The 23285-nt window shown below is 42.3% G+C and overlaps 1 protein-coding gene across 11 annotated transcripts in view; it reads right to left on the bottom strand.

Moving 5' to 3' along the window:
- ptprt (protein tyrosine phosphatase receptor type T) overlaps positions 1-23285 on the bottom strand; it is a 205525-nt gene that overhangs the window by 50399 nt on the left and 131841 nt on the right. For 2 of the 11 annotated variants that reach the window (XM_031567959.2, XM_031567958.2), the window contains exons 13-17: positions 18875-18911; positions 17381-17437; positions 10732-10867; positions 7522-7554; positions 2685-2714 (exon numbers count right to left, since the gene is read on the bottom strand). In XM_031567959.2, coding sequence (XP_031423819.1) covers positions 2685-2714; positions 7522-7554; positions 10732-10867; positions 17381-17437; positions 18875-18911 — 293 coding nt within the window. The remainder of the gene's footprint in view (positions 1-2684; positions 2715-7521; positions 7555-10731; positions 10868-17380; positions 17438-18874; positions 18912-23285) is intronic. The other 9 variants (XM_031567969.2, XM_031567966.2, XM_031567968.2 and 6 more) reach the window with 7 other exon arrangements.

Consider the following 23285-nt stretch of genomic DNA (forward strand, 5'->3'; position numbering starts at 1 on the left):
AATTGTGGGTCTGCTTTCCTGTGTCTGTGTTAGTGTTTGCGTGTGGCCATGTCTGTGTGTATGCACACTCGTATTTGTTCAAGCTCTGTGGCTGTGTCTAATTGGGAGGGGCAGGTGGGAAGGACATAAGGATATATGTATGCTAGCTCTCATTGAGCCAACAGGAGAAGAGGTACCCCTTTGGGGTTTCATATCCTCTCCATATCCCAGGCGGAATTTAGTAGAAAGCAGCTGGATTTGCTCTACAGAAAGAGTGTGGATGCAGTGCGGCTGGCGTTAGCCTGTAGGCATCACACAACCCCGAAATGACAGCTGCTAGAGAGAAAGCTACAGGCAGCAATCCTCCAGCAGACCGACTCCCGACTCTCAACCATATTTCAGGAGCTTCAAGGAAAAAGGAAAACACATACAGCCGGCTAACCTGGGACGCAAACCTTTTAAATCCTTTAACATGCTAAATAAATGCCCGAGAGCCATACGTCTGCACAAGACCACTCCACACCAGGCAAATAAAATAGTCCGACCCCCGGCGAAATACGACCAGCATAATGTAATGCACTGTAGTGCGAAACACATTTTTAAAAAGGATTATGGATTGGCCACATCTATGATGAACATTTTGATGTAAGATGAAATCAATAATATTGAAAGCTGTCAGTTATCTTTTTTTATGATAGTCAATGACAGCTTGGCTTACAGAGGGGTTTACTGATGAATAACAGATTTTGATTTGACATTTTTAGATGTCACTTTCTTGTATTTCAAAGGGCTGCAAAACGAAATATTTTCAAAACTCACTGGCTAGATGGTTGAAATGAGTACATAAACATTACAACTTCAAAGCTTTCACTTGGTCCAATAAACAAGGAATGCTGCAGGTATTGCTAGCATTTAAAAACAGGTCCTCTGTGTTAACAGATCAATTAAATGATGGGTATCTGAGATAACGACTGTTAGTAAGACAGCATGTCGATGTAATGTACACTGACTAGTCAAGTGTTACGGCTGATAAAAATGGCAGTGGAGTTTTACCAGCAGATTTAAATCTGTTGTGTGGCATGACAATATTTCATTAAGTTATTAATTGTTGAGTAATTTAACAGAATCAGTGATGCAAATAAAGATATAATATAAGACATCTATTAAGAACTTCCAAGTGTTTTCTACATACAGTTCCTTCCTATTCCTGATGAGCGGTGAGGTTGCAATGACGTAAATGAAAATAAATGATCCACTTAACTGAAACCCCCCCAAACAACGCTAAAGAAAATAGCAGAGGAAATGGCTGGATGCAAGTCCAGAGAAGATTTCGATTAAGCCGCCCTGTGTGTGAGAGAGTCTACAGAACAGGGTGGTAAACACAGACTAACTCTGTTCTTTTTGTAGGTGCTGAGATGCTTTGTCCACCATGGCATTGCTGATTTGGTTAAAACAGGCCACTCTGAACTCCACTATGAGTTCATGGGATAGAGCTTGGGGTTTGGAGCAGGGTTTCTGTTAGCTGGCTATTATCGATTTTTGTCTGGTAAAATAGGTTTTAGAAAACGATAAATTAAAAACTTGCTGGTCAAAATTGAATAATGCTCATACAAAACGTGGCTATTACGTAAGCTATCCCTAAACAGGACCTTTGTGTTTTGACAGGGAAATATTCTATTAACAACCTGCAGTACTTTTTTCCCCAAAAGGGTTTGGCTTCCCCTGAAGTGACAACTGAATCAGCAGCCGCACCTCTCATTGATACCAAGTGCAGACAACGAGATGTGGTGGCAGTGATGACAGTGCTTCACAGTTATGGGGTTTTAACTTTTGCAACAGCTTGCAAGGTGCTTATTTATGAGTTCAGCTAACTGGGCTACACTGGCTAAAATTGCTTGTGTTCTGCTCATGTCAAGCATGCCAGCAGAGAGGGGCTGCTCTCTGCAGAATCGAATTAAGATGGCACTGCAAAGTCGTCTGGAGGAGGAGAGAATAGTTGGGATCCCAACTTTTAATGCAAATTTTGATCATTTGAATAGGAAATCTTGGGTGGAAACACTTAAAATTTGCATAAAAAGTTGAATAAGAAATCAATTTGCTAAAGGGGGCTGGTTTAATTCTCTATTTTAAGGGTATAATGTGACTAAGGTTGATGGAAATGGGTTTATTCGCATAAACTCACATTTTTTGCAATTTCATTACATGTTTTCGCTTAAGTTGCCCTGACAACCTTATGTTTGGAGCTGTACGCAACTCCTCCCTTTTTAAATTTTTAATTGGAATAACAAATTATGCAACATATTTTCTTTAGCCAAATTTTCATGAAAACGCTTAAAATGTGTGAATGAGTTAGATGGAAAGCCAGCTACTGATGCAGCTTATGCGCATTGCAAGCAGCAAAGACTTTGGCGTTTAAAATGTATCCAGTAAAATAAATCCTTTCCGGACAAAGACCGGCAAGGAATATTTCTACCGGAAACCCTGGTTTGGAGCACTGCAGTTTAGAATATTAAGGTGTACGTTTCATTGGGGCATTATCTGCAATCCTATTACAGTACAAAATCATACGCCTCACTACTTGGGGCAAAACTGAAAGCTCATGTTTTGAAACACCAGAAGATTAATTAAACAAGAATATGGTAACAACAAAAAAAAAAAGATACGTATTCATCGAAAAGAAGAGGCCTTACTTTAATGCTACTTACAGGTAGTAAGAGTAGGAATACGCATTTCTTCTGAAGCATGAAGGTGAGCCAGTTGGGACAAATTGAGCACCCAAAAAAAGGACAAACACATGGATTGATTAGTTATCTTATCCCCCCATTTGCACCAGGGAGGCAAAGCTGACAGGGAGGAAGAGAGGCAGAGAGCGACGGAGCTGTTCGAGGCCTCGGTGTGCTGCTGGGAGGGGCCATGTCTCCACCATGCGCCGGTCAGACCTCCCTCCCACCGGCCAGCTAGGCCTCCTCGCTACAGCACACCAGCCTAAACCGCCCTGCTCTCTGCCACAGAATCAAACCCCTGTCCAGCCTTTTTGTTTCCCAAAACAAACAAACAAACAAACAAACACAAATACATAAAACAAATTAAAATGGATTAAGGGGGGAAAAAAACATTGCACTTAAAAGCAAACAAAGCACAGCTGGCTCCCAAATGAAGGAAAGAAAAAAAGTGTTTAGTGGTTGCAAATGCATGAACAGAGAGAGTGAAGTTTACTTTCGGAGGGAGTGGGTGAATGAAGAGGATGTGAGGGAGGAGAAGAGAGAGGGATGAGAAGGAGGAGAAGTGGGGCGGCCTAAACAACATACTGTTCAGCCATTCTGCTGTCGTTTAGATGGACAGAGCTCATGATCCTTTGTTCGCCAACTGAGGCACACCATCAAACCCAGAAGCGAGATATTTACAGCGAAGCTATTCAAGTCTTTGTTTTTATTTTCTTTCTTACCGCATTTTTCTTTCTGCTTTTTTTTCCTTTTTGTTGAAAAGATTCTTTCTCTCTCTTTTTTTCAAAGGAACACTCACAAGTGGCATGCAGCAGGCTGTGATGGAGTGAGAAAGCAAAGATAGGCGGAAATACCAAGGTAGCCGATTGGCCTCACAACAACCACTCTCCTCTCTTCACCTGGCCTCGCACCTATTCAAGGTTACGCTGCAGATGTACAGAAGTTGGCTATGGAGCTATCAGAATCTTCCCACCTATTTTTGGTGATTTGAAGACTTGAGTGTCCAATTTTTTTTAAGCATATATATGGATATCTAAAGTGAGAGTTCTGAACTGCGAACACGTCCCCAAACAGCATCAAACATGTCACAAGTAGAAACAGACTGTCGCTAACTTCTGTGTACGCTTTGAGCTGATCCTGGCAAAATGGGGCGAGATGTGACAACTTTGATGTGACAAGAATCTACCCTGCGCCAACAGTCTGTCTTATGTGTCTTCAAATGCTTGTATCAGTTTGTAAACGTACACATGATACTGAAAAGGAATATCACTAAATTAATATCAAAGATCAAAAGCAGACAAACACTTCAAACAACAGTAACAACTCAAATATCATTCATATTTACACCAAGTGAGAAACAACATGTCAACATGATAAGCCCTGGAAACCTATGAAATATATTTGTTTGAATGCAGAAAGCCGATGTGCAGATGTTTTGAAAAAACACTACCCTCTGAGAGAGTAGTAATTACCATCAGGAGAGCCATGAGGAATGGGGCAATATCAGCCATAATTAGCCCAGTCAGCTAGCCCATTACCTAAGCTCAAGCTCAGCCTCTCAGGCAGTGGAAAAGTCAATTTCTCAGCCCAGCGAAAATGAGTGTGCATCTTTTACATGCTTCGATTCTCTCCCAGGAAAATGAGATATATGGCGGGACTGCCTGACATCTCTTGACACCCGTTTTGAAGACAGGGCTCTGGCTGACACAGCTAAATCTCGCCACAGCACAAGCAGTCAATACCGCCAAATGCACATCTCCAGTGATTTCCTGTGGCCTTTTAAAGGAAATGCTGACTTTGTTCTTATGATATTAATATAGAAATGTGAGGTCTGGAGAAGCGACAGTCAAACGACGATCATAAATATTAATACAGTGAAGAAAAGAAAAGAAAAAAACGACTCGTACTCCTGTGGCTTAAGAGCTATATTATTTTTTTGTTCTGCCCTGAACTTGATCAGGATTTCATTTTGAGCTGCATACCAAGTACAAGGAGCAAATCTAATATTTTCGAATGGAATTACATTAGCCCTTATTTTTCTATGCTAAAATGGCAGACCCTCTTCAAAAGGTTAACATGTGGAAATGATTTGCTTTATCTGCAGACTCACTACACTTGCAATACTGAAGATAACATCATATTAGGGCTTTTTGCATTCCAAGAAGGGTAGGAAGAGGTACTAAGAGCATTTGTCAATTCCAACTGTTAAATAATAACTCCCACGTGTGTCCAGTGCACTCAAATTAGGTGTTTGCGTACATACAGACATACAGTACAGAACAAAATCAAATACAAATACAAACACACACACAAACACATGCAACACATGCATACAATAGGACACATGCACAGCATTGCAAAATACTACACAGATGAATGAACAATATTTGATATTGTTAAAATAAAATAAGAACATGGAAAATATTTCCTGGTCTTTTTTTTTCAGATTTATTTTATCACTGCGCTACACTGTTATTGTGAAGAGGTTTTCTATATCCACCGATGTTTTTATGGAGAGACCAGTAGAACAACAGAACAGTGCATTTGGTAATATTGGTGTTTAAATGCATGGAGTAGTTTCAGGGAGCTCAGAGATCACTGGCATTGGTCAGCAATTCCCGCTCACATCGCCTATAACCACATGCATTTGATGAGAAACATAATTGCCCTCATACCCCTGTGTTCATGTGTGTGGGCTAAGCGTGTGTGTGTGTGTGTGTGTGTGTGTGTGTGTGTGTGTGTGTGTGTGTGTGTATGTGTGCGTGTGTGTTACACATGTGACACGTGTCTGAATCTCCTTTCAGCAGCCTTGCCCTTGTGTGGTTAACTCGTTTCGGAGGTAATGACCAGTAACAGCATTACGAGCGCCGTGAGGGAGCCGAGATGCTACGCCGCTAACAAGGCTCCCCGCTCCACTGCTGCCTACCAATGGCCCCCACTCATGTCTGCTTGTATCTCTATGTGCTCGCCATTGCCTCTGAAGGACCCCCACCCCCACCCCAACCCGTAAACGCAAGTGACTCCACTAGCACCGTGTTTCCCATAGATTCATTATTCATCAGGACAGCCACGCATTCAGGACAGCTGTGCCCCTGCCCTGCCATTATCTGACAAGGGCAAATGTACAACCAGCTGATGTGTGTGTGTGTGCGTGTGTGTGTGTGTGCGTGTGTGTGTGTGTGTGTGTGTGTGTGTGTGTGTGTGTGTGTGTGCGTGCCTTGGCTGGGCGAGCAGAGGTCCAGTGGTGCGCTGTGCTTAATGGCCTGAGACCAAACTGCCATTGAATGAACACTTAAGAGAGTGACCCCAGGCTCTCTGACATGCTGTTGGAAGGGGAAAAAATAAAAAAGACAACATGGCCTTTACACTTCACTATTTGCCTGTGTCATAAATGAGTGCCTGAGTATTTTGCTTGTGTGTTTGTTGTTGTTGTTGTTTTTTTCTGGTTTATTGGAGGCTGTGTGATGCGTGGAAAAACCAACGCCTATCAGCAATTTAAGCCTATATGTAATATTTAATACGTGGAAATGTTTTTTAATCTAAACTGATGATTTGGTTGACAGTGTGGAGGAGTAAGGAGGATTGTAGGTGACGTGGAGCAGGTCTGTGGGTGGGGATGTATTGAGCTGTAATTTATCCCTTTGGATTGAACTCCGTATTAGAGGGTGATGAGGTACTGCTGTCAGGGTTTTGACAGCAGTTAAAATAAATGTTGGGGACAAAATGTTCCTGTTTTTGTCACTAACAATATAACTTAAGCAATATTCATTTTAGCACAAACACTTTGCAATATAAACTTGTTTGTGGAACAAAAGTAAAAGGGTAATGGAATATTTTCCTAAACAAAATATTTTTCATTACACCACGTATTACCTATTCACAGTTTATCTAGCTATAAAGTGATAAGTAATCAACACCTTGTTGTTGGTTGAGTTTGCCTCCATTAGATACAACAAAAGGCTGAGATAGACATGTGGTGTGGTGTGGTGTGGTGTGGTGCGGTGCGGTGATGAACAGCACATAATGGGAGGCCGAGTGTCAGAACGGGTGCTGCCGGGCAAATCTAAAACAGCCAGCCACTCGAATCAGGGTTGTGACATTTTTAGTGGCAAAATAATGACTTGATTTGACACCGAATGGAAAGCAGTGTTTTAAGTCCTCCTCTTGGGCAGACACGAGCCAGTAAAGTGCGTCGGAGAAGTGTGCTCAGCGAACGCACCAGGGGGGGCTTATGCAAATGCCCCTCGCTGTTGAATTTTTTTTTTCTCTTATGCTACCGTGCCATGACAATTCACTCAGATAAATTAAGCCGATTTAATTTTGACACCATAAAGGTTCCTAGAGTTCCTGTGCAACTCACTCTCTCACTCTCTCTCTCTCTCTCTCTCTCTCTCACTCTCTCACCCTCTCTCACTCTCTCTCACTCTCTCTCTCTCACCCTCTCTCTCTCTCTCTCTCTCTCTCTCTCCAGGCTGCATCATTGCACAGATTGAATCTAACACTCAAGATGATAATGCATGAGCGGTGAATGGATGAGCGGACATACTGATAACACTGACATCCATGTGTTTTGTATTCATCATTTCTCTTATGATCACACAGGTGCACAAAAGAGGGGTGTCCCAGTGAGTCCACACACTTCTGCATGACCACTATGGGACAGTGTCAGAATGCATGGTCTCGGTGGCTGTTGCGTGCATGTGTGAGAGAGAAAAAAAAAAAAACACAGAGTGGATGGCAGGTCGGGACACACATGGGCTTTCGACAAATGGATGTGGCACGATCGCAAGATGCATAGCCATAAGTAAACATACAATACCCCACGCTCAGGGTTCTCCAGGTGTGAATTTCCCTAGCAGCCAGGACCGAGGCAGGAAGGAGATAGAAGAAGAGGGCATAAGACGAGGGTGAGGGCAGAAAAAATATATAATACTGGCACATTCTGTTCATGTCGATCAGGTTAGCATTTGGCATTTGGACAGCTTTAGAGCATTTGCTGTGTGAAGATCACACTCTTTAAGTCTTTCAGTTTGTCACCCTGGCGTTGGAGGTGGTGGTGACATTTTCACAAAATTTCTTTTGATGACATCCATTTATATCAATACCAGGAGCCTCTCCAGTTCTTTATTTGTTCTGAGGTTTACCGCACAAGTAATGATTCACCCTAACTGGTTCACCTAATCTTCCAACAATTTTGTGCAGACTTTCAGTCACGGTGTGGAAGGCTATTCCACACCAATTACGTGAACATCTTGGGAGAGGGAATTCCCTCTTGTTAAAGCCCAGAGCATGGTTGTTTGCAGAGATAATGACAAATAGAATAGAAAAACAAATAAAAAGAAAGAAAAAGAAAATGTCTCGTGAGATACAGCTTTCGCTTGACATAAAAAACTGCGACCTAAATGGCAACGGTGAGGTTTCGCTCTTGAGGGCTAAGACGAAGCACCATGTTTCACGGACCAGTCAGGCCGCCACATCTGCTGTAGAGTCGAGATGAGCGCGAAAAAGGTGTTGCGCCTTATTCCCTCTGATCCTCCTCTGACTGAGCCCAGAGCGGAGCAACTTAGGTGACTGAACGGATGCCTGACGCAAACCTCTCCGGCAGCAGGGCACCATCCGAGGAGGGGAGCCAACCACTACATCACTGTGACTGTTCATTAAGCTGTTATCAGACTCAGTCAAGCCATCAACTCATTATGTTTAAGGTGAGCGAGATAGTCCTGCATAATCGTATCCATTTAGGATTCATTCGCAAGCCATTTAGGTGATCTATTTACAATGTTATATAAATACATTTGCAGTTCGAATTGAGAAAAGTAAGTGGCATTTTGAACAAGGTCATCAGATGGCTAAATTCCGGTACCTATATTAACTGCTTATCATTCCCCGATACTCTTGATGTTCGGTAGAGCTCATGACCATTCCACTAATAAATCTAATACTGAGTACTTATGGGCTTGTGGTTGTAAAACAAAGCTGTGTGCTGGCAGACTGCGATGGTTAAAGGCGAACTGCTGCTGCGGAGGAGACAGGAGGCTGATTCCCAGTGAAATATGGTGCAGGAGACTGCCAGATCTGATTAGCAGATGCTACAGTGAGCAGTAGCCTCGCCGTTGGATGGCACACTACACCATCTGAGTGTGTGTGCAAGACAATTAGTACGCTGGACAAAATGTGATCCAGCCTGCTTCCTTCCTCCCCAAGCCTTACTCGAAACATGGGCCTGCGATGCTTTCTGTGGTCACTGCCTATTAAGGTTATGTTCTATGCACAAACCCCATTGAGGAGACAGTGGCAGTTTATGACAGAGAATGTTAGGGTTGAAATTTTAGCTCCAGTCCTGCAAAATTGAGGAGGAACACAAGGTCCCAACAGGCCAAGCAAGCTTTCAGACTGATTCTTACACCGAGCATGGCAGGAGGAATTATCAGAACACATACCAGATGTCAAAATTCTAAACTTTTAGGCGATATTTCGGTCATTAAAATTTAACCAGCTGCCATGCTGGGATTGTTAAATGGTGCCTTTAATGGCACAGTACAAGCCCTTTTACGAGTACGAGGCCTTTTAACATGCCGTGGAGAAAAAGAAATACACAAATTCGCCATTAAGTTCAGCCTGTCCACTCCACCCGTCCTAACAGCTATTCTATTAAAGACTGAAAGTCCATTTCTGCTGCTCCAAAACATATGTACCTCTGCCTCTGAGAGATTAAAAAGACAGTTTATTTGCTTTCAACAAGTATTTTTGAACAAATAATTCATGGGGACTGAAAGTCTTGTAAAACACTGCAATTTATAAAACATCATACCCCCACACTGTCTAAGTCACAGCAATGAAATATGGATGACCCTGCTGAGAGGAGCTTTTCAGAATATTGTAGCCTAAGCATTTTTCTCCCGCTCTCTGGTTCTGTGTGTTATGACGCATGGCAATCTATAGCCTGGTCTATTTATGAGAATATTGGTCTCCAGTCCTTTGATTTGCATCTAACCTTTTGCTCCTGTTACGCCCACGGCCCTATTGTATGCGGAGAGCAGAGCCTGCTTTAATTAACACACTAGACCTGCAATGAAATGGCTTCTGTAGACAGATCGTTCCTCTGCGCCGAGGGGAGGCATAACTTATATTTGTTTCAGCCAAGTGCTACCTTTTGACTCGTTTACGTGCAGGTTTCTTTTTTTTTTTTCATCGCCTTATGGTTTTTCGAAAAGTGAGCTAATTTTCCTCATTCAACTTGGCCTTGGGGGAATAAAATCATGACTTAATACCCTCTTAATAGGTCAAGTCGTTTGGCAGGTCGACTTGTTACACTCAAACCCCACCAAAAACAAATTTCTACATTATGCTTTATATAATTTTTTTGTTGCCTGCCACTGAACCCTATTTGACCAATGGTGCGATTTTGATTGATTTGAAGCGCAGATGGGTAGCAGTGGGGTGGAAACACAGAGACCATGAGGACCTAGTATCTGTACATGAGGACCTAGTATCTGAACATCCTCTCAGAGCAAAATGGCATGGGCAGTATGTCACTGAGGGAAGATCTACAGGGAAGGGGAATAGAGAAAGGAAAGAAAGGTGCAATGGAGGTAAGCCAGTGTGCATGTATAAACAAGACAGAAAGCTGTATGCTGAAAGCACCCGAACCCTCTTCCCCATCTACAGTGCACTAGACATATGACCTGCTCGGACCTGTGTGAAAAGTGAAGGCATGCATTCAATAGTCAGATTCAAATTCATTATTCAAACAATCACATAGTAGAAATATTTGGTAATTATTGATACATTGATAAATTCATTAATATACACATAATCAATGCTTTAAAACTAAAGAACCATCTCATCACATAAAAATGCTAATGTAATCATACTCAAGGTAGGAACAAATACAGCATTCCTATCAATGTGTACTTTTCAGTCTTAAATAAAATAAATAAAATAGAAAATATTTATATATATTAATATATATATATATTATTCAAAACTAGAATTGGTGAGTCTAGACTCCCATTTATCCGATCTGTACCTTCTCTTGAATGTCAGCACAACCCCCAGCAGGATGATGACGAACATGAGGATCCCAGCGATGACGCCGGCCATCTTGACCGTGCTGTCCACCTGCTTCTCAGGCTCCACGGCATTGGAGTTCTGGGTGGAGGCACCTGCAGGGGGCACAGAGACATCACAGAGAGAGAAGGAGGGGGTTTAACTGGGGCCACCTCTGCCCAGCAAACCATCCTCCACAAACACACACACACACACACACACACACACACACACACACACACACACACACACACACAATGGCACATACACACACGTATGGTTTCTATGCACACACAAACACACTCTCTTCCACACACACAACACAAGCACACACTACACATGCCCCCCCCCCACACACACACACACTCACAAATGGATAAAGAGCCCAACTGCCAACCAAACACACTGTGTACACTCAGACTCACACATTTTCACACACACACACACACACACACACACACACACACACACACACACACACACACACACACACACACACACATCCACTTAGAAATGATATCCAACTTGAAATGTACCGTAGCGACCAAATAAGAAGTGTTGGACTATAACATGCTTATCGCATTGACATGCAGGCGTGCTGTGTGCTGAGGGTAATGCAGCAGAAGTACTGTGAGGATGTCATTATTTCAGACCACAGTGAGAAAAGTGCCAGATATGTGGCTTAAGCTCTGCTGATATGACTATCAGCATCAGCAGGGCAATAGGCCATTACCCAACACAGTCACACACAGCAAAGTGTACGGATACAACAATAAGTGACATGCTGCAACAATAAGCAATGCACACAATACCACTAGAGTAAGTGCAGAGTGAAGTGAACGTCAGTGCGATCGTTTACGACTGAGTGAGCTGCATGTGCATGATAGTGAAGATTATCCACGCAGCCAAGTTCAATTGGAAAAGAAAGGGTTTGTTATGAAAGAGACGGGCGAGGGTGGGCTACGGCTGAGGCGGCACAGATGGTCCGCACAGTAACACTTTATTCTGCCGGGTGAACTCAGTCATTCAGACAGCATTTAAGGAGGCCAACATTTTGTCTCATAGTGCCTGCCAAACCATGTGGAATGATCAAATGATATGAGTTCCTATAACCGACATGAGAGAGAATAAGGAAACAATGTACTTTCAAGCCATTTTTCAGTGATTATGGCAATAAACTGTAACAATAGACTACGTGTACTATTTAAACAATAGAGGGAGACTGCGTGAACGTGCATTTAAGCATTTGTAAAATTCCTTTTGTCGATTGCTCTTGTGCAACTACTTCATAAAAGTGTTACAGTCAGATATGCAGTGCAGGGCCCTACCAAGTGAGAAGTGAAGAAATGATTCGAAAACACTAACTGTCTGTCTCCTGTCATTTCACTAGCATTAATCTACACTCTACTACTAATAACTTCTATCAGGAAAACTCCATGACCATCTCCTCTCCCAGTCAGAGGTTAATTGTCACTACAACACAAAAATCACATATTTTAATAGAAAAGTATCCATATTTTTCCAGCATAACTTTGGCTACTTTTACAAGCTATGGAAGCCTTTTAATCCTTATCTCAAAGGGGCCAAATGGTCCGAAGCAACCGGTAGTGTGGATGCCAACTTGCTGATAAAACTTTACAGTGCGGCTACATGTGCTTGAGTTCACATCTTTATCTCTACACTCTGAACACCTGGATTGCCGTGGCTGCAGCATCAAACCCGTGGTTAGGTGCGGCTGAACATTTCTACTGTATCACTTGGCTTTATTTCACTTTGCTCCTGCTATCTGTAGCAGAAAGGTCGATAAAGAGTCCTCGGAAAGGGTTGATATATTTTTCTTCCAATGAGCACGGCAATGAGAAAAAAGGTGAACCTAGTCAAGAGAGTACCCATAGAAAAGTCATTACATCGGAAAATCTGTTCTGTACGTTTCTTTTTGTTGTTTTTTTTTATCTCACATTTTCCTCCTTCCTGAGCTAACACCATAAATCAATCCCCCTCCCGCCCCCCCCCCATGTTCACAGTGGTCCATCACATCAACTCACATCAATTCAAGTGCCTCTGCTGCTGCTGATGCAAGCCATCTTTCACTTGTCATGTCATGCAGATTCTTATTACTGTTACAGCTGCGATGGACACCTCGCTGACCGATCACTATCGGCAACACGTGTCAAGGGACTGTTCTTCCGCCTGACACAGAGGGCCAATCAGGTGTCTCGTCTGATTCCAGATACTGGGGCATGATGGGCAAATGGACATGCAATCTAACTGTCAAAGAGTCTAATTCCAATTAAACATCTACATGTGCGGTGTATAATATGGAATGCTACTGAATCATCAGTTGCAGACAGCTAAGGGACTGAATAAAACCGGGCTCACTTACAAGCATATAGATATTCTAAATTAGGAAAGATATACACATATATGAGCAATTCCAAGGGGGCTTTCCTTCCTTTTCCACTTAAAGGCTTTCAATGGATGCCAGTGGTTGTGCAACCTTGTTAAACAATGACCATGTATTAATGCATTTATCTGCCTGTGTGGGAAGCACTATATAATCCTCACCTCCATAGATATTTCTTTTACACAAAGACTGATGTAAATACGCCTTTTTAAACAAATCCATCAGATTAAAAATCCCAAACGCCTCGACATCTTGTGCAACTGGGCTGCACACAAAATCCCAAAGCATACCTTCTATTGACAAACGGGGATGAGAGGAGGAAAGATGCTTTGGCTCAACTGCCAAAAGGTTTTAACATGTGCCGTCAGATTCCCTTCAACCCATTCTAATTCACGACGACATGGAAATAACGTTTCAAATTTGCCCTTAAATGCAACAGATATATATATATATATATATATACAAGTACAGCAGCACTTGGAATGATGTGGTTCACATACACATCACACCACTACAAGCAACCTGCAGAGTAGGTGGCCACTTCACATTTTCAATAAACAATTATGTGCTTCAGTCATCATCAGAAGACATGAAGACCTATGCATGCATTAACATGTTTCTGGTTCTCCATTTGCTCAAAGAAGAGGCGATGTAAAGCCAATTTCCCCCGCCTTGAATAGCAGCATATGGGTGACTCAGTGAGGGGCCAACATCAGTGAGACATGTGTGTGTAAGTGTGGTATGTGTGTGTGTGAGTGTGTGTGGTATGTGTGTGTGTGTGTGTGTGTGTGTGTGTGTGTGTGTGTGGTATGTGTGTGTGTGTGTGTGTGTGTGTGTGTGTGTGTGTGTGTATGTGTGTGTGTGTGTGCGCGTGTGCGTGCGTGTGTGTGTGTGTGTGTGTGTGTGTGTGTGTATTTTTAGCCCGCCACATTACAACCTGCCCTGAGATCCACACAGGTGATTCCCCACACTCGGGCAGGAGAGGCCATGTATCATCTCTGTCCCATTACAGCCCCTCCTGATGCGCTGTCCTCGGCCGGCCCGCAGCTGATTGGGTTCAGCAGTTCATCATGTAACAATAGAGAGCCCATCTGGCTTGCTTTAGCCTATTTTCTGATATGATACTGCCCGCTCTGGCCCGCAATCCCACTTACTTAACAAGGTTCCGACTCGCGGTGTGCCTTATCTCCACCTATTTGCAGGTGGCTGGCAGTGGATGGCAGTGGAAGGCTTGTAAAGACCGGGGGAAATTCAAGCGTTCCCTTACAGAGAGCGGGGGGACAACAAGTAGCTGTCGACCATGGAAAAGTCTTTGAATACATTTTGAAGGATCAAGTAGGCAATAGTGGTGGCAGCATAATGGCCACTGGAGATACTGGCTATTGCAATATTTTGCTTATTATATGCTTATAAATGGGATATCTGGTTGATGAAGAGGATCAAATAAGTCACACTGCGGTGTTTCCAAAAGACAAAAGCCATTTGGTGCCTGATTTAGAAGCCCTTGATCCATTATAGAAATGTTAAGCCTGGTGTGATTAAAAGGCTCACCATACATTTCCTCACGCCCCCAGCCTTGGTTGTTTGCCTAAAAAGAAAGATCGAAATCCTTTTATTTTGGGTTGGAGGAAAATTAAGCATGAGACAAGGAATTATAACTAAAACCCACAATATTAAACCTTAATACCGTCCATGTTCACCGGGTGAATTTGAATGAGCAGCCGCTCGCTGTAATTGAGTGATTCTTGGATACTGTTCAAAAAGGCAACCAAGTGGGCTGAACTTAAGCCTTTGAAGCACATGAAGGCGCATACATTTCACAGGGACACTTCCTGGCTTCTGGTGGTAGCTGAAGTCTCGCCGGATGCCCACATGGCTTAGAGGGGCAGACAAAGCCAGGGGCCTATTGTTCAGCAGGGGACGGTATCACAGCAGCTGTGCTGAGTGCCTCTAATGGGATTATAATCTCAGTTACTGCAGCTCGGGGTCAGATGAACACAGATTACTGGATACTCAAATGGAACTATAAACAAAACACAATGCTAATAGCACTAGAATGAACCCCAAAGCCCAATGTTGAGCACAGTTGGGGCATTACTGAGGGGTTACTGGGTCAACAGGGATCGGGTGCGTTGTTAATGCTTTAAATCCTACATCCTGCTTCTTAAAAAAACAACGGGTGGAAGTCACATTTAAGTATTTCTAAATGGTGGGTGTGGATTTTAGTCAACAATGCCATGACTATTTTTGCCAACTGCCTACATATTTCAGGCTTTAATCCATCACATTTAATGCAGATACAAGTCACAACAATGTAGAATTATTACGAGGTAAGAACGAAGAATGAAGAAAGGTACTGAAAGAGGGAGGCTGGCTATACTGAATACATTTGAATTGACAAAACATGAAAAAAAAATCTGTTTTGGAAATGGTTCAACAGCCATGCTGTCCATCTCAGTTTTAAGCTAGAGTAGTTCTATTGTGTTTTCAAAATGTGATCCTAATGGCTGAATAGATTGTAGATAAAGATGAACAGTACCAAAACAGGGCAATTTGCACTACAAACAAAATGGCAGGCTAAGCCATAATCATTAAAAAAAAGAAAGAAAAAATGTGCTAAAAATACATAACGCCTTTGATCAACCCCCCAACTCTACAAGTCTTTGAAAACGCGTACATGGCTCACTTCGACCCATTTCTGATTTGTGTCAGGGCAATTGAGCATTTTGTAAGTACCCCTCAGGGCAAATGAAGGCTCACTGAGGTGTGCGGGAGCAGCACGGGTAGGCTTTAGACGCCTTACAATGACCGTGCACCTGTGTGTTCATTGAGTGTGAAGCATGGAGGGCCACAGACACAGAACCCCCCTCCCCGGTGCTTCTCACCTCCACGTGGTCTCCTGAGGCCTGTGGCTCAGACAGCTGAGCTGCCAAACTCCCCACGTCTCACCTCGACCAGGTCGCCCACGGTGGGGCTGGTCTACTAAACCCCTGGTGGGAATGGATAGTCAAGTGGAGCCAAAGGCAGCCTCCGCTCAGTAGCTGTGTAAGCAATGCCCTTTCATTTCATGGTCATAAGTCAAGACAGAAAAAAGGTGCCATAGAATTTGGGGTGATAGTGGTTCAGGAGGTAGAGGAGTCGTTCAGCAATCGGAAGGTTGCTAGTTCGATCCCTTGATCGAGACACTGAACCCCCAACCGCTCCTGATGTGCAGGTTGGCACCTTAGATAGCAGCCTCTGCTATTGGTGTGGGAATGGGTAGATGTCTGAGGCATTCATCTGTAAAGTGCTTTGAGTGCTCTATGTGTAGTGCTAGATAAATGAAGTCCATTTACCATACCAGAGGACATGTTTTGGGATGTAATATTCCTGTTTTAATTAATGCTATCCAAAGTCATCACCGAGCATAGATACACATCCAAACCACACACATCTCCCACATATACTTAAACCCTCATACAGACATGTGGAAACACACACACACACCGGACACACACACACACACGCATACACGTGCATGCACTCGCAGACACACCCCTGTACACACACACACATATGCACATACACACAGAAACATGCACACACACAGAGAAAGGCTGGCAGGATGCAGGATGTGTTTGAAATGTTAATGTCAGTGAAGCAATCAGGATAGGGTTTATGGTTAACATCATTTAAAATGTTTTGCTCAAATCCTTATTCAAGCTTGCCCTAAATAAAATCATGTGTTCAAAACTCCAATATTTTCAAAATACAAAAGTCTCCGGACTGTACCAAATTATAAGGTTTTAAAGGTTTAATTGTTTTAGGGTTTTTATATGCAAGTGTTAATGTTATTATGATTTTTTTTAGGTCATGTTTCAGGCTATAATTTTCCATATTTCATCATATTCTCTGTTGGTTAACTTCAAGAAGGAAATGAGCAAAACTGAAAGATGTCAAATGTCAGGGACCTTTACAAATGCCAAACCAAAGCAGAGAACAGTTTCACCAGTGAGGGGAGTGAGGGGACACATAGCCAGGGGACTCAAGGGGACGGTAGTGTCAATGGAAATGATAGCCAGCTACACTTTTTTGAGGACCAGACATGCAAACAAATGCATTAAAAATGTGTAACAAGAGAAAAAAAAGTGCTAACAAAGGGAGAAAACATAAGAAATGTCTATTTGTTATAAAAAATAAATAATCAGGATATAAGAAAGAAATCTGACTATGGAGCAATAATCACCTTCACTGGGGATGACAAGTATGTACGGCGTGGTATTTTGTCCCCTACCTATTACCACTAAGACAATGTTTATAGTTCCAGGTCAGCATGCATGAGAGAAAAGAAACAAAGAAAAAAGTCTAAAAAATATGTCTCCATTTTCAAAAACGTTCAAGTCTTCCTTATTAAAGCATATTATCTGTAAAGTGATTCGGGGGGGGGGGGAGGAGGTTCAGGGTACAATAAGATGCCTATGGGAAAGTCTAAAAAATTATGACATATGACTTTAATCAAGTTGCTGATGTCTCTGTTAGGTGATCATGACCGAATGGAGAAGTGTGTCTGACTGTAGCTGTAAATCAGTTTATAAAGGAGAATATATTCTCATCTATGTGCGCTTGAATGGGACACTTAGATGCAATCACTCATATCAATCTGTGATTCTGACTGTAAAACGAAGAAATGGAGAACAAAATGCAAAAAACAGAATGAAGAAAAAGAAACATAATAAAAATCACTGAATTTTGAACTTTGTGGCAGAGACTGGTCCCATCCACACAATCAAAGGGAGGGTGTGCTTGAAGCACATAAGCTGATTCTTTGGATTCATTCGCTCGTCATATTTTTTTGCTACTCATTAACCTGTCTGACTTGCTTTGAGGAATGCTAGGGCCACAAAGTTGAAAGCATGTCGTTCTCCTGAGTAGACACGCAGACTTTTCCCACTCACAGTGAAAACTCAACTCAACTCAGGCAGGAGGGATGACGAAAAATAAAGAGAAATACAAAAATCAAGAAGCAACCAAAAGAAAAAGCAGACTGACAACGAGGGATGACTGACTGACAATGGGTGAATAGAGTCAAATAAAGTAAATGGCAGCTGTGCACAGATGCATGGATATTTGAATGAATAAGCTGTAACTTAGACAAGAGAAAGGCGGAGCAAAAGCAAAATAAATGAGATGAAGCTGTTGCTTTTGTAAGGGTTAATCATTATATTCAGTATTCATTGGACTGGATAAAAGGTTCAGAGCTAATACGACTAGTCCTTAAGGACATTCACTACTTTGTAAGGATGTATAACAGAGAAGACAAGACAGAGAAAACATGGGCAAAATCAAACAAAAGAAAACATGGGCAAAATCAAACAAAAGAAAACATGGGCAAAAAAACATGAAATGGAGCTGAAATGGAGAGAATCTTCACAGAATCTTAAGCTACAGGCTGAATCATGCAGGTTTAGGTGAGGGTAAAAAGGGTCAGTATAAACACTGCTACAATTTGCCTCTGACCTTATCTGTATTCACTAAAGAGTGACACACCTCAGGCTTCACTTAGAAAGTACACAATAATAAACACTGAGTCCCTGCTCGTAGATGACCCCTCCACTTAAAGATGGCCCTCGACTGTATTTAGGCAATAATGAACCAATTAAAAATGATAAAATACAGCCATATCAGTTCCATTTAGTTACTTATTATTTATGCATGCAGACAGAGGGGAAAAGTCTCATACCTTTTGTAGCCAGTCGCACACAGTTAATTTTGATTTCCTGGAAGAAGCAGAAAAAAGAAAAGAAAAATAGAGATGTGGTTAGTTTCTTTCTATCCAACACATAATGCAATGGTAAGTGTGAATGAACTGACAGTGCATGTACAAGAAAAAACATTTGAAACATTTAGCATCTGTTGTTGGGCATGGCGAAGTATTTGGCATGCATCTAGTTCACTATAAAGAGTAGGCAACACCCATGGTTCTTTCCTTTTTAGATATTTAGTATGCTGTTAATTTTTATATCAATGACCATCCATCAGTCACATTTGTAATTCTATGGACTTTTCCAGAATGTCATTGGGTCCCCATCAACAGGAAACATCATGAGTTGATGTGGGTTTACTTAAACAAGCCATGTAAATCCATCTTCATTTCTTCAGACTGTGCAGGGCTTTAGATTTGGAAGAGATGAGAAAGAAAAACAAATGGAGAGGTAAACGCAGGGTTAGAAGAGGCCCTCGCCCTGAGACGCAGACTCACATAGCCATAAAACACCTTTGCGTCGCGTCCCAGCTGGACATTTTCCCTGCCTTTAGGCAAGGAGACTCCATTAGCCTTAACCCTAAAATTGCAGCTATGGCAAAAAAAAGAGAGAACACTCATATCTCTCTCGGCCACTTTCCGTGTAATGACTTTCTGACAGGTTGTAATTAGCGCTCACATCCCCACAAAGATGTTGTCAACAAGGCAGCTTAGGGGCTTCTGAATGGTCACACAGATGCTACTTCTGAATAATTTTCAAGTTTTTTCCTGTTTTTATTTTAATTAGACACATTGACATGTAGTGTACATTCATCATATGAAGAACCGTTCTGCAAAGCCAGAGGTCCTACTGGCCTTAAGAGAGAAACACTTGCCAATCATAGATTGGTGTTAGCTATCTTGTGTTTCCAGATAAGCAACACCACCACTCGACCGCTCTAAAGATGCTATCTCTATTCAGCATATTCTTCATGGACACAAAAGCACATTAGGGGGTTATTACTACAAGACATAAACAAATGCAGGCAGTCATTTTCACAAACACACATGCCAATATCTGAGCAAGTCCACAGTCAGGCGCACACACACTAACACACACACACATAGACGCTGATTTGATCGGTAGGGCTAATGCACAGTCAACATTAGTAATGTGAGGGAGGCTTGAGAGGGTGCTGAAATGATCGATTCGTTTCATTTCAGTGGCACTCATTACTGTGCTGTAGGATGCTACATAATTCATTTAAATGAACCTGGATATTGATTCTGCACTCGCCACAGTGGAAAGCCAACTATCTGGGGACCAGCACGGCACATCTTGGGGAAGATCCTTGATAAGCACTTAGAATTTGTTACACAGATGAATATACTTCATAATACTGTGCTGATTTTGGGTTCGGGCATTAGAAAAATGAATTAAAGGATTAGGTTGAGGGAGCCAAATTGATTCAGGTGGTAAAAAAAGGCTAAAGATCACAGTGAAGTAAATTCCTTCTTTGTGTGTGTGTGTGTGTGTGTGTGTGTGTGTGTGCGTGTGTGCGCGCGTGCATGTGTGTGTGTGTGTGTCTGTGTCTGTGTGTGTCTGTGAGAAAACTCACAGAATATGCACATTTTCATGCACACAAAAAAGTACCTAGAAGAGCCTCAGCCTTGGACAAATCAAAAGAGATTTTTAAGAAAGGAAAAAAAGCCTTCCAAAAAAAGAAATCACTACCGCAGCACAGAATCCAATCGATTCAGAAAACATACTGCCATGTTCCTCACTATTCTCTCCTTTGAGACGTCCCAACATCAGCAGGCAAAGTGTTGCTTTGATTCCCAAGAAAGCAACACACGCGGCTGCAAACACCACCAAGACGAGCACCACCACCGCAAGAGCCTCTCCCACGTGTGTGTGTGTGTGTGTGTGTGTGTGTGTGTGTACCACCACATCCAAAGCCATTGTTTGTCCTGAGGACTTTGACAAATGAACTGCCAGTAGGGGGGTTAGAAGGGTGACAGTCAGTCCGAGTCTGAGGCGTTGCAGCTGCTTTGCCAGCCATGGCTGTGCGTGTGAGATGATGAACCACAGGAGCAGATGGATTGAACTGTCAGGGGTGATTCAACCTCGTGTGTGGCCGTTCTGTCTTCAAGACCCATGAGTGAGACTGACACTTATTTTGTTCAGCCCAAAAGGCTGAAATCATGTCTTACTCCAGCACACACACACACACACACACACACACACACACACACACACACACACACACACACACACACACACACACCTACTGCACTGCACCGAAGGCAAACTCATGAGAGGGGGCTTGCTTTGCAGAACAATATCGAAGAGTGGAAAGTCACTAACATAAGCTCAGTAAGAACCTAAAAAAAAGTATTATGGAGTTTGTAACAGGTGGACAGCAATATATAATCTGGGGCCAAACTACTGAATTGGCAGGCCATGGACTTCATCCGTCCCTTTTCTGCCTCTTTGATTGTTTCGTTCACAGTTAACTGGAAATGATGGTTTACCATGTATTAAGGTACACAAATCACTCCATTTTGCCACCCACTCAGAGTTAACAGCCAATTAGGATTAGCTACCCATGACATCACTGTGTGGGCTACTCAAACTAAAACAGGCAGCTATTAAATGTCTAGCCCTGTAACTCTGGATTGAAACACTGATTTCCGTGTGTGCAATTTGCACAGCTAAATAATGTAATGTTTGGCTTAGACCTTAGATCATGTCCTCCTCCAATATACACACACATGCAACCCAAGGTACCTAAACAAAGGGTTCTGTGGTGATAAGGGTGAGTCCTCATGGGTTTTCATTCCTAGATTGGGGCTGGAATTAACCACACTGACTCCATGACAGTGTCAGACATGGAATTGAAACAGGTGGTTATATTAAGGGTGTAGAAGAATAAGAAAGAAGTGAATTGAAGAGGAAAAAATGGTAGCAGGCTGATGAACTGATAAACGGAATGAAGTCAGCAGAGAGACCGAAAATGAGACAGAGAGAGAGAGAGAGAGAAAATGAGAGAGAAAGCAAGAGAGAGGGAACTGCTGGGCGAGCTGCATTTGATTCTTGCTGCTTGTCAGGCAGGGCGAGGCAGACTGGGGAGATGGCTGGACTACATCACTTACATACAGTGACAGCTAAGGTTCAGCCTCTGGCCCCCCAGTCTAATAAGGCAGTGACAAACTGTCAAGCAGTGTTTAGACTGATTCGGTAATGGCTCACAGCGAGAGAGAGAAAAAAAATGTTTCAACCGTCAAATCCATTTTTGACAAATCCAATACATTTTGATGGACAGACTGTAGCATTCAGAAGCAAACAGCACACAGGTGTAATACAGAGCTTAACTGAGTATGCATTAATAAAACAATGCACAGTATAAAACTGTGAGTGTATTCATGATAATGTAATGTATAAAACAGTAAATGCATTGGTGATCTTGATCAATTAAGGCAAACATTTCAACTATAAACTGTGCCTCTGCTACAAATGCAGTAGTGAGAATATTTTAAACTGTACGAAAAGAAAAAATGTCTTCGCCATACACAATGCTTGCCACCTTTAAATATACCCCAACCACGGAGTAGAAAAAGAACAGATGCCACACCTCATACATATTCAATCGAAAGCTTAATTAAGCAAGAGAACATGCCATCTCCTTACATGGGGTTCAGAGACACCTTCTGAGAAAGCATCTCGATGGGAAAAAAAAGAGACTAAAAATGAGAAACAGATGGGTGGGAAATGTGAAGGGATCAAGCGATACAATCACACACCAGCTCAAACCCTCTGCCCAGTCCTGTTATCGGTGAAGATAAAGGTCACGCTAACTTGTGCTCATGCGTTCAGGGCCAACTCATAAATTGAATTACTGGGAATATGAATTAGTATGTCCCCTCCGGTAATGATCTAAATATAATACTGAGAATGTTTGCAAATCTTTAAAACTATGAGCAAAAACAATGACAGTGAAAGCCAAAGATGTTTCTATTTGAATCTAAATCAATTACTGTAAATAGCATGGACAACGTGTCTCCATGCCCTTCCATTATATAGAAATGATGCCGCCATGTTGTGAAATATGGAGCCAGAGTTTGCGCTGTAGGGACTTTCTGCTCCTATCAGCGCAGTAGAGACGAGCGTCAAAGTCAAATTTAAAAATTTGCCTTACTTAAAATCTAAGGAGAAAAATACTAATGCAAAATTCAGATCTAATATCTGCTACCAACAGACGCTGCCAGCTGGGCCTGGCGTAATGGCTGAAAACATAATATAAATCAAATGAAATCGCATCCGACTTGGACGAGCAAAAGGGGAAACAAGCCCCTGGAGATCGACACTTAGACACCAACAAAATAAGCAAATGCAAAGTTATGATTTATT

The sequence above is a fragment of the Clupea harengus genome, chromosome 5 (genome assembly GCF_900700415.2).
Source record: "Clupea harengus chromosome 5, Ch_v2.0.2, whole genome shotgun sequence".
Taxonomy (NCBI): domain Eukaryota; kingdom Metazoa; phylum Chordata; class Actinopteri; order Clupeiformes; family Clupeidae; genus Clupea; species Clupea harengus.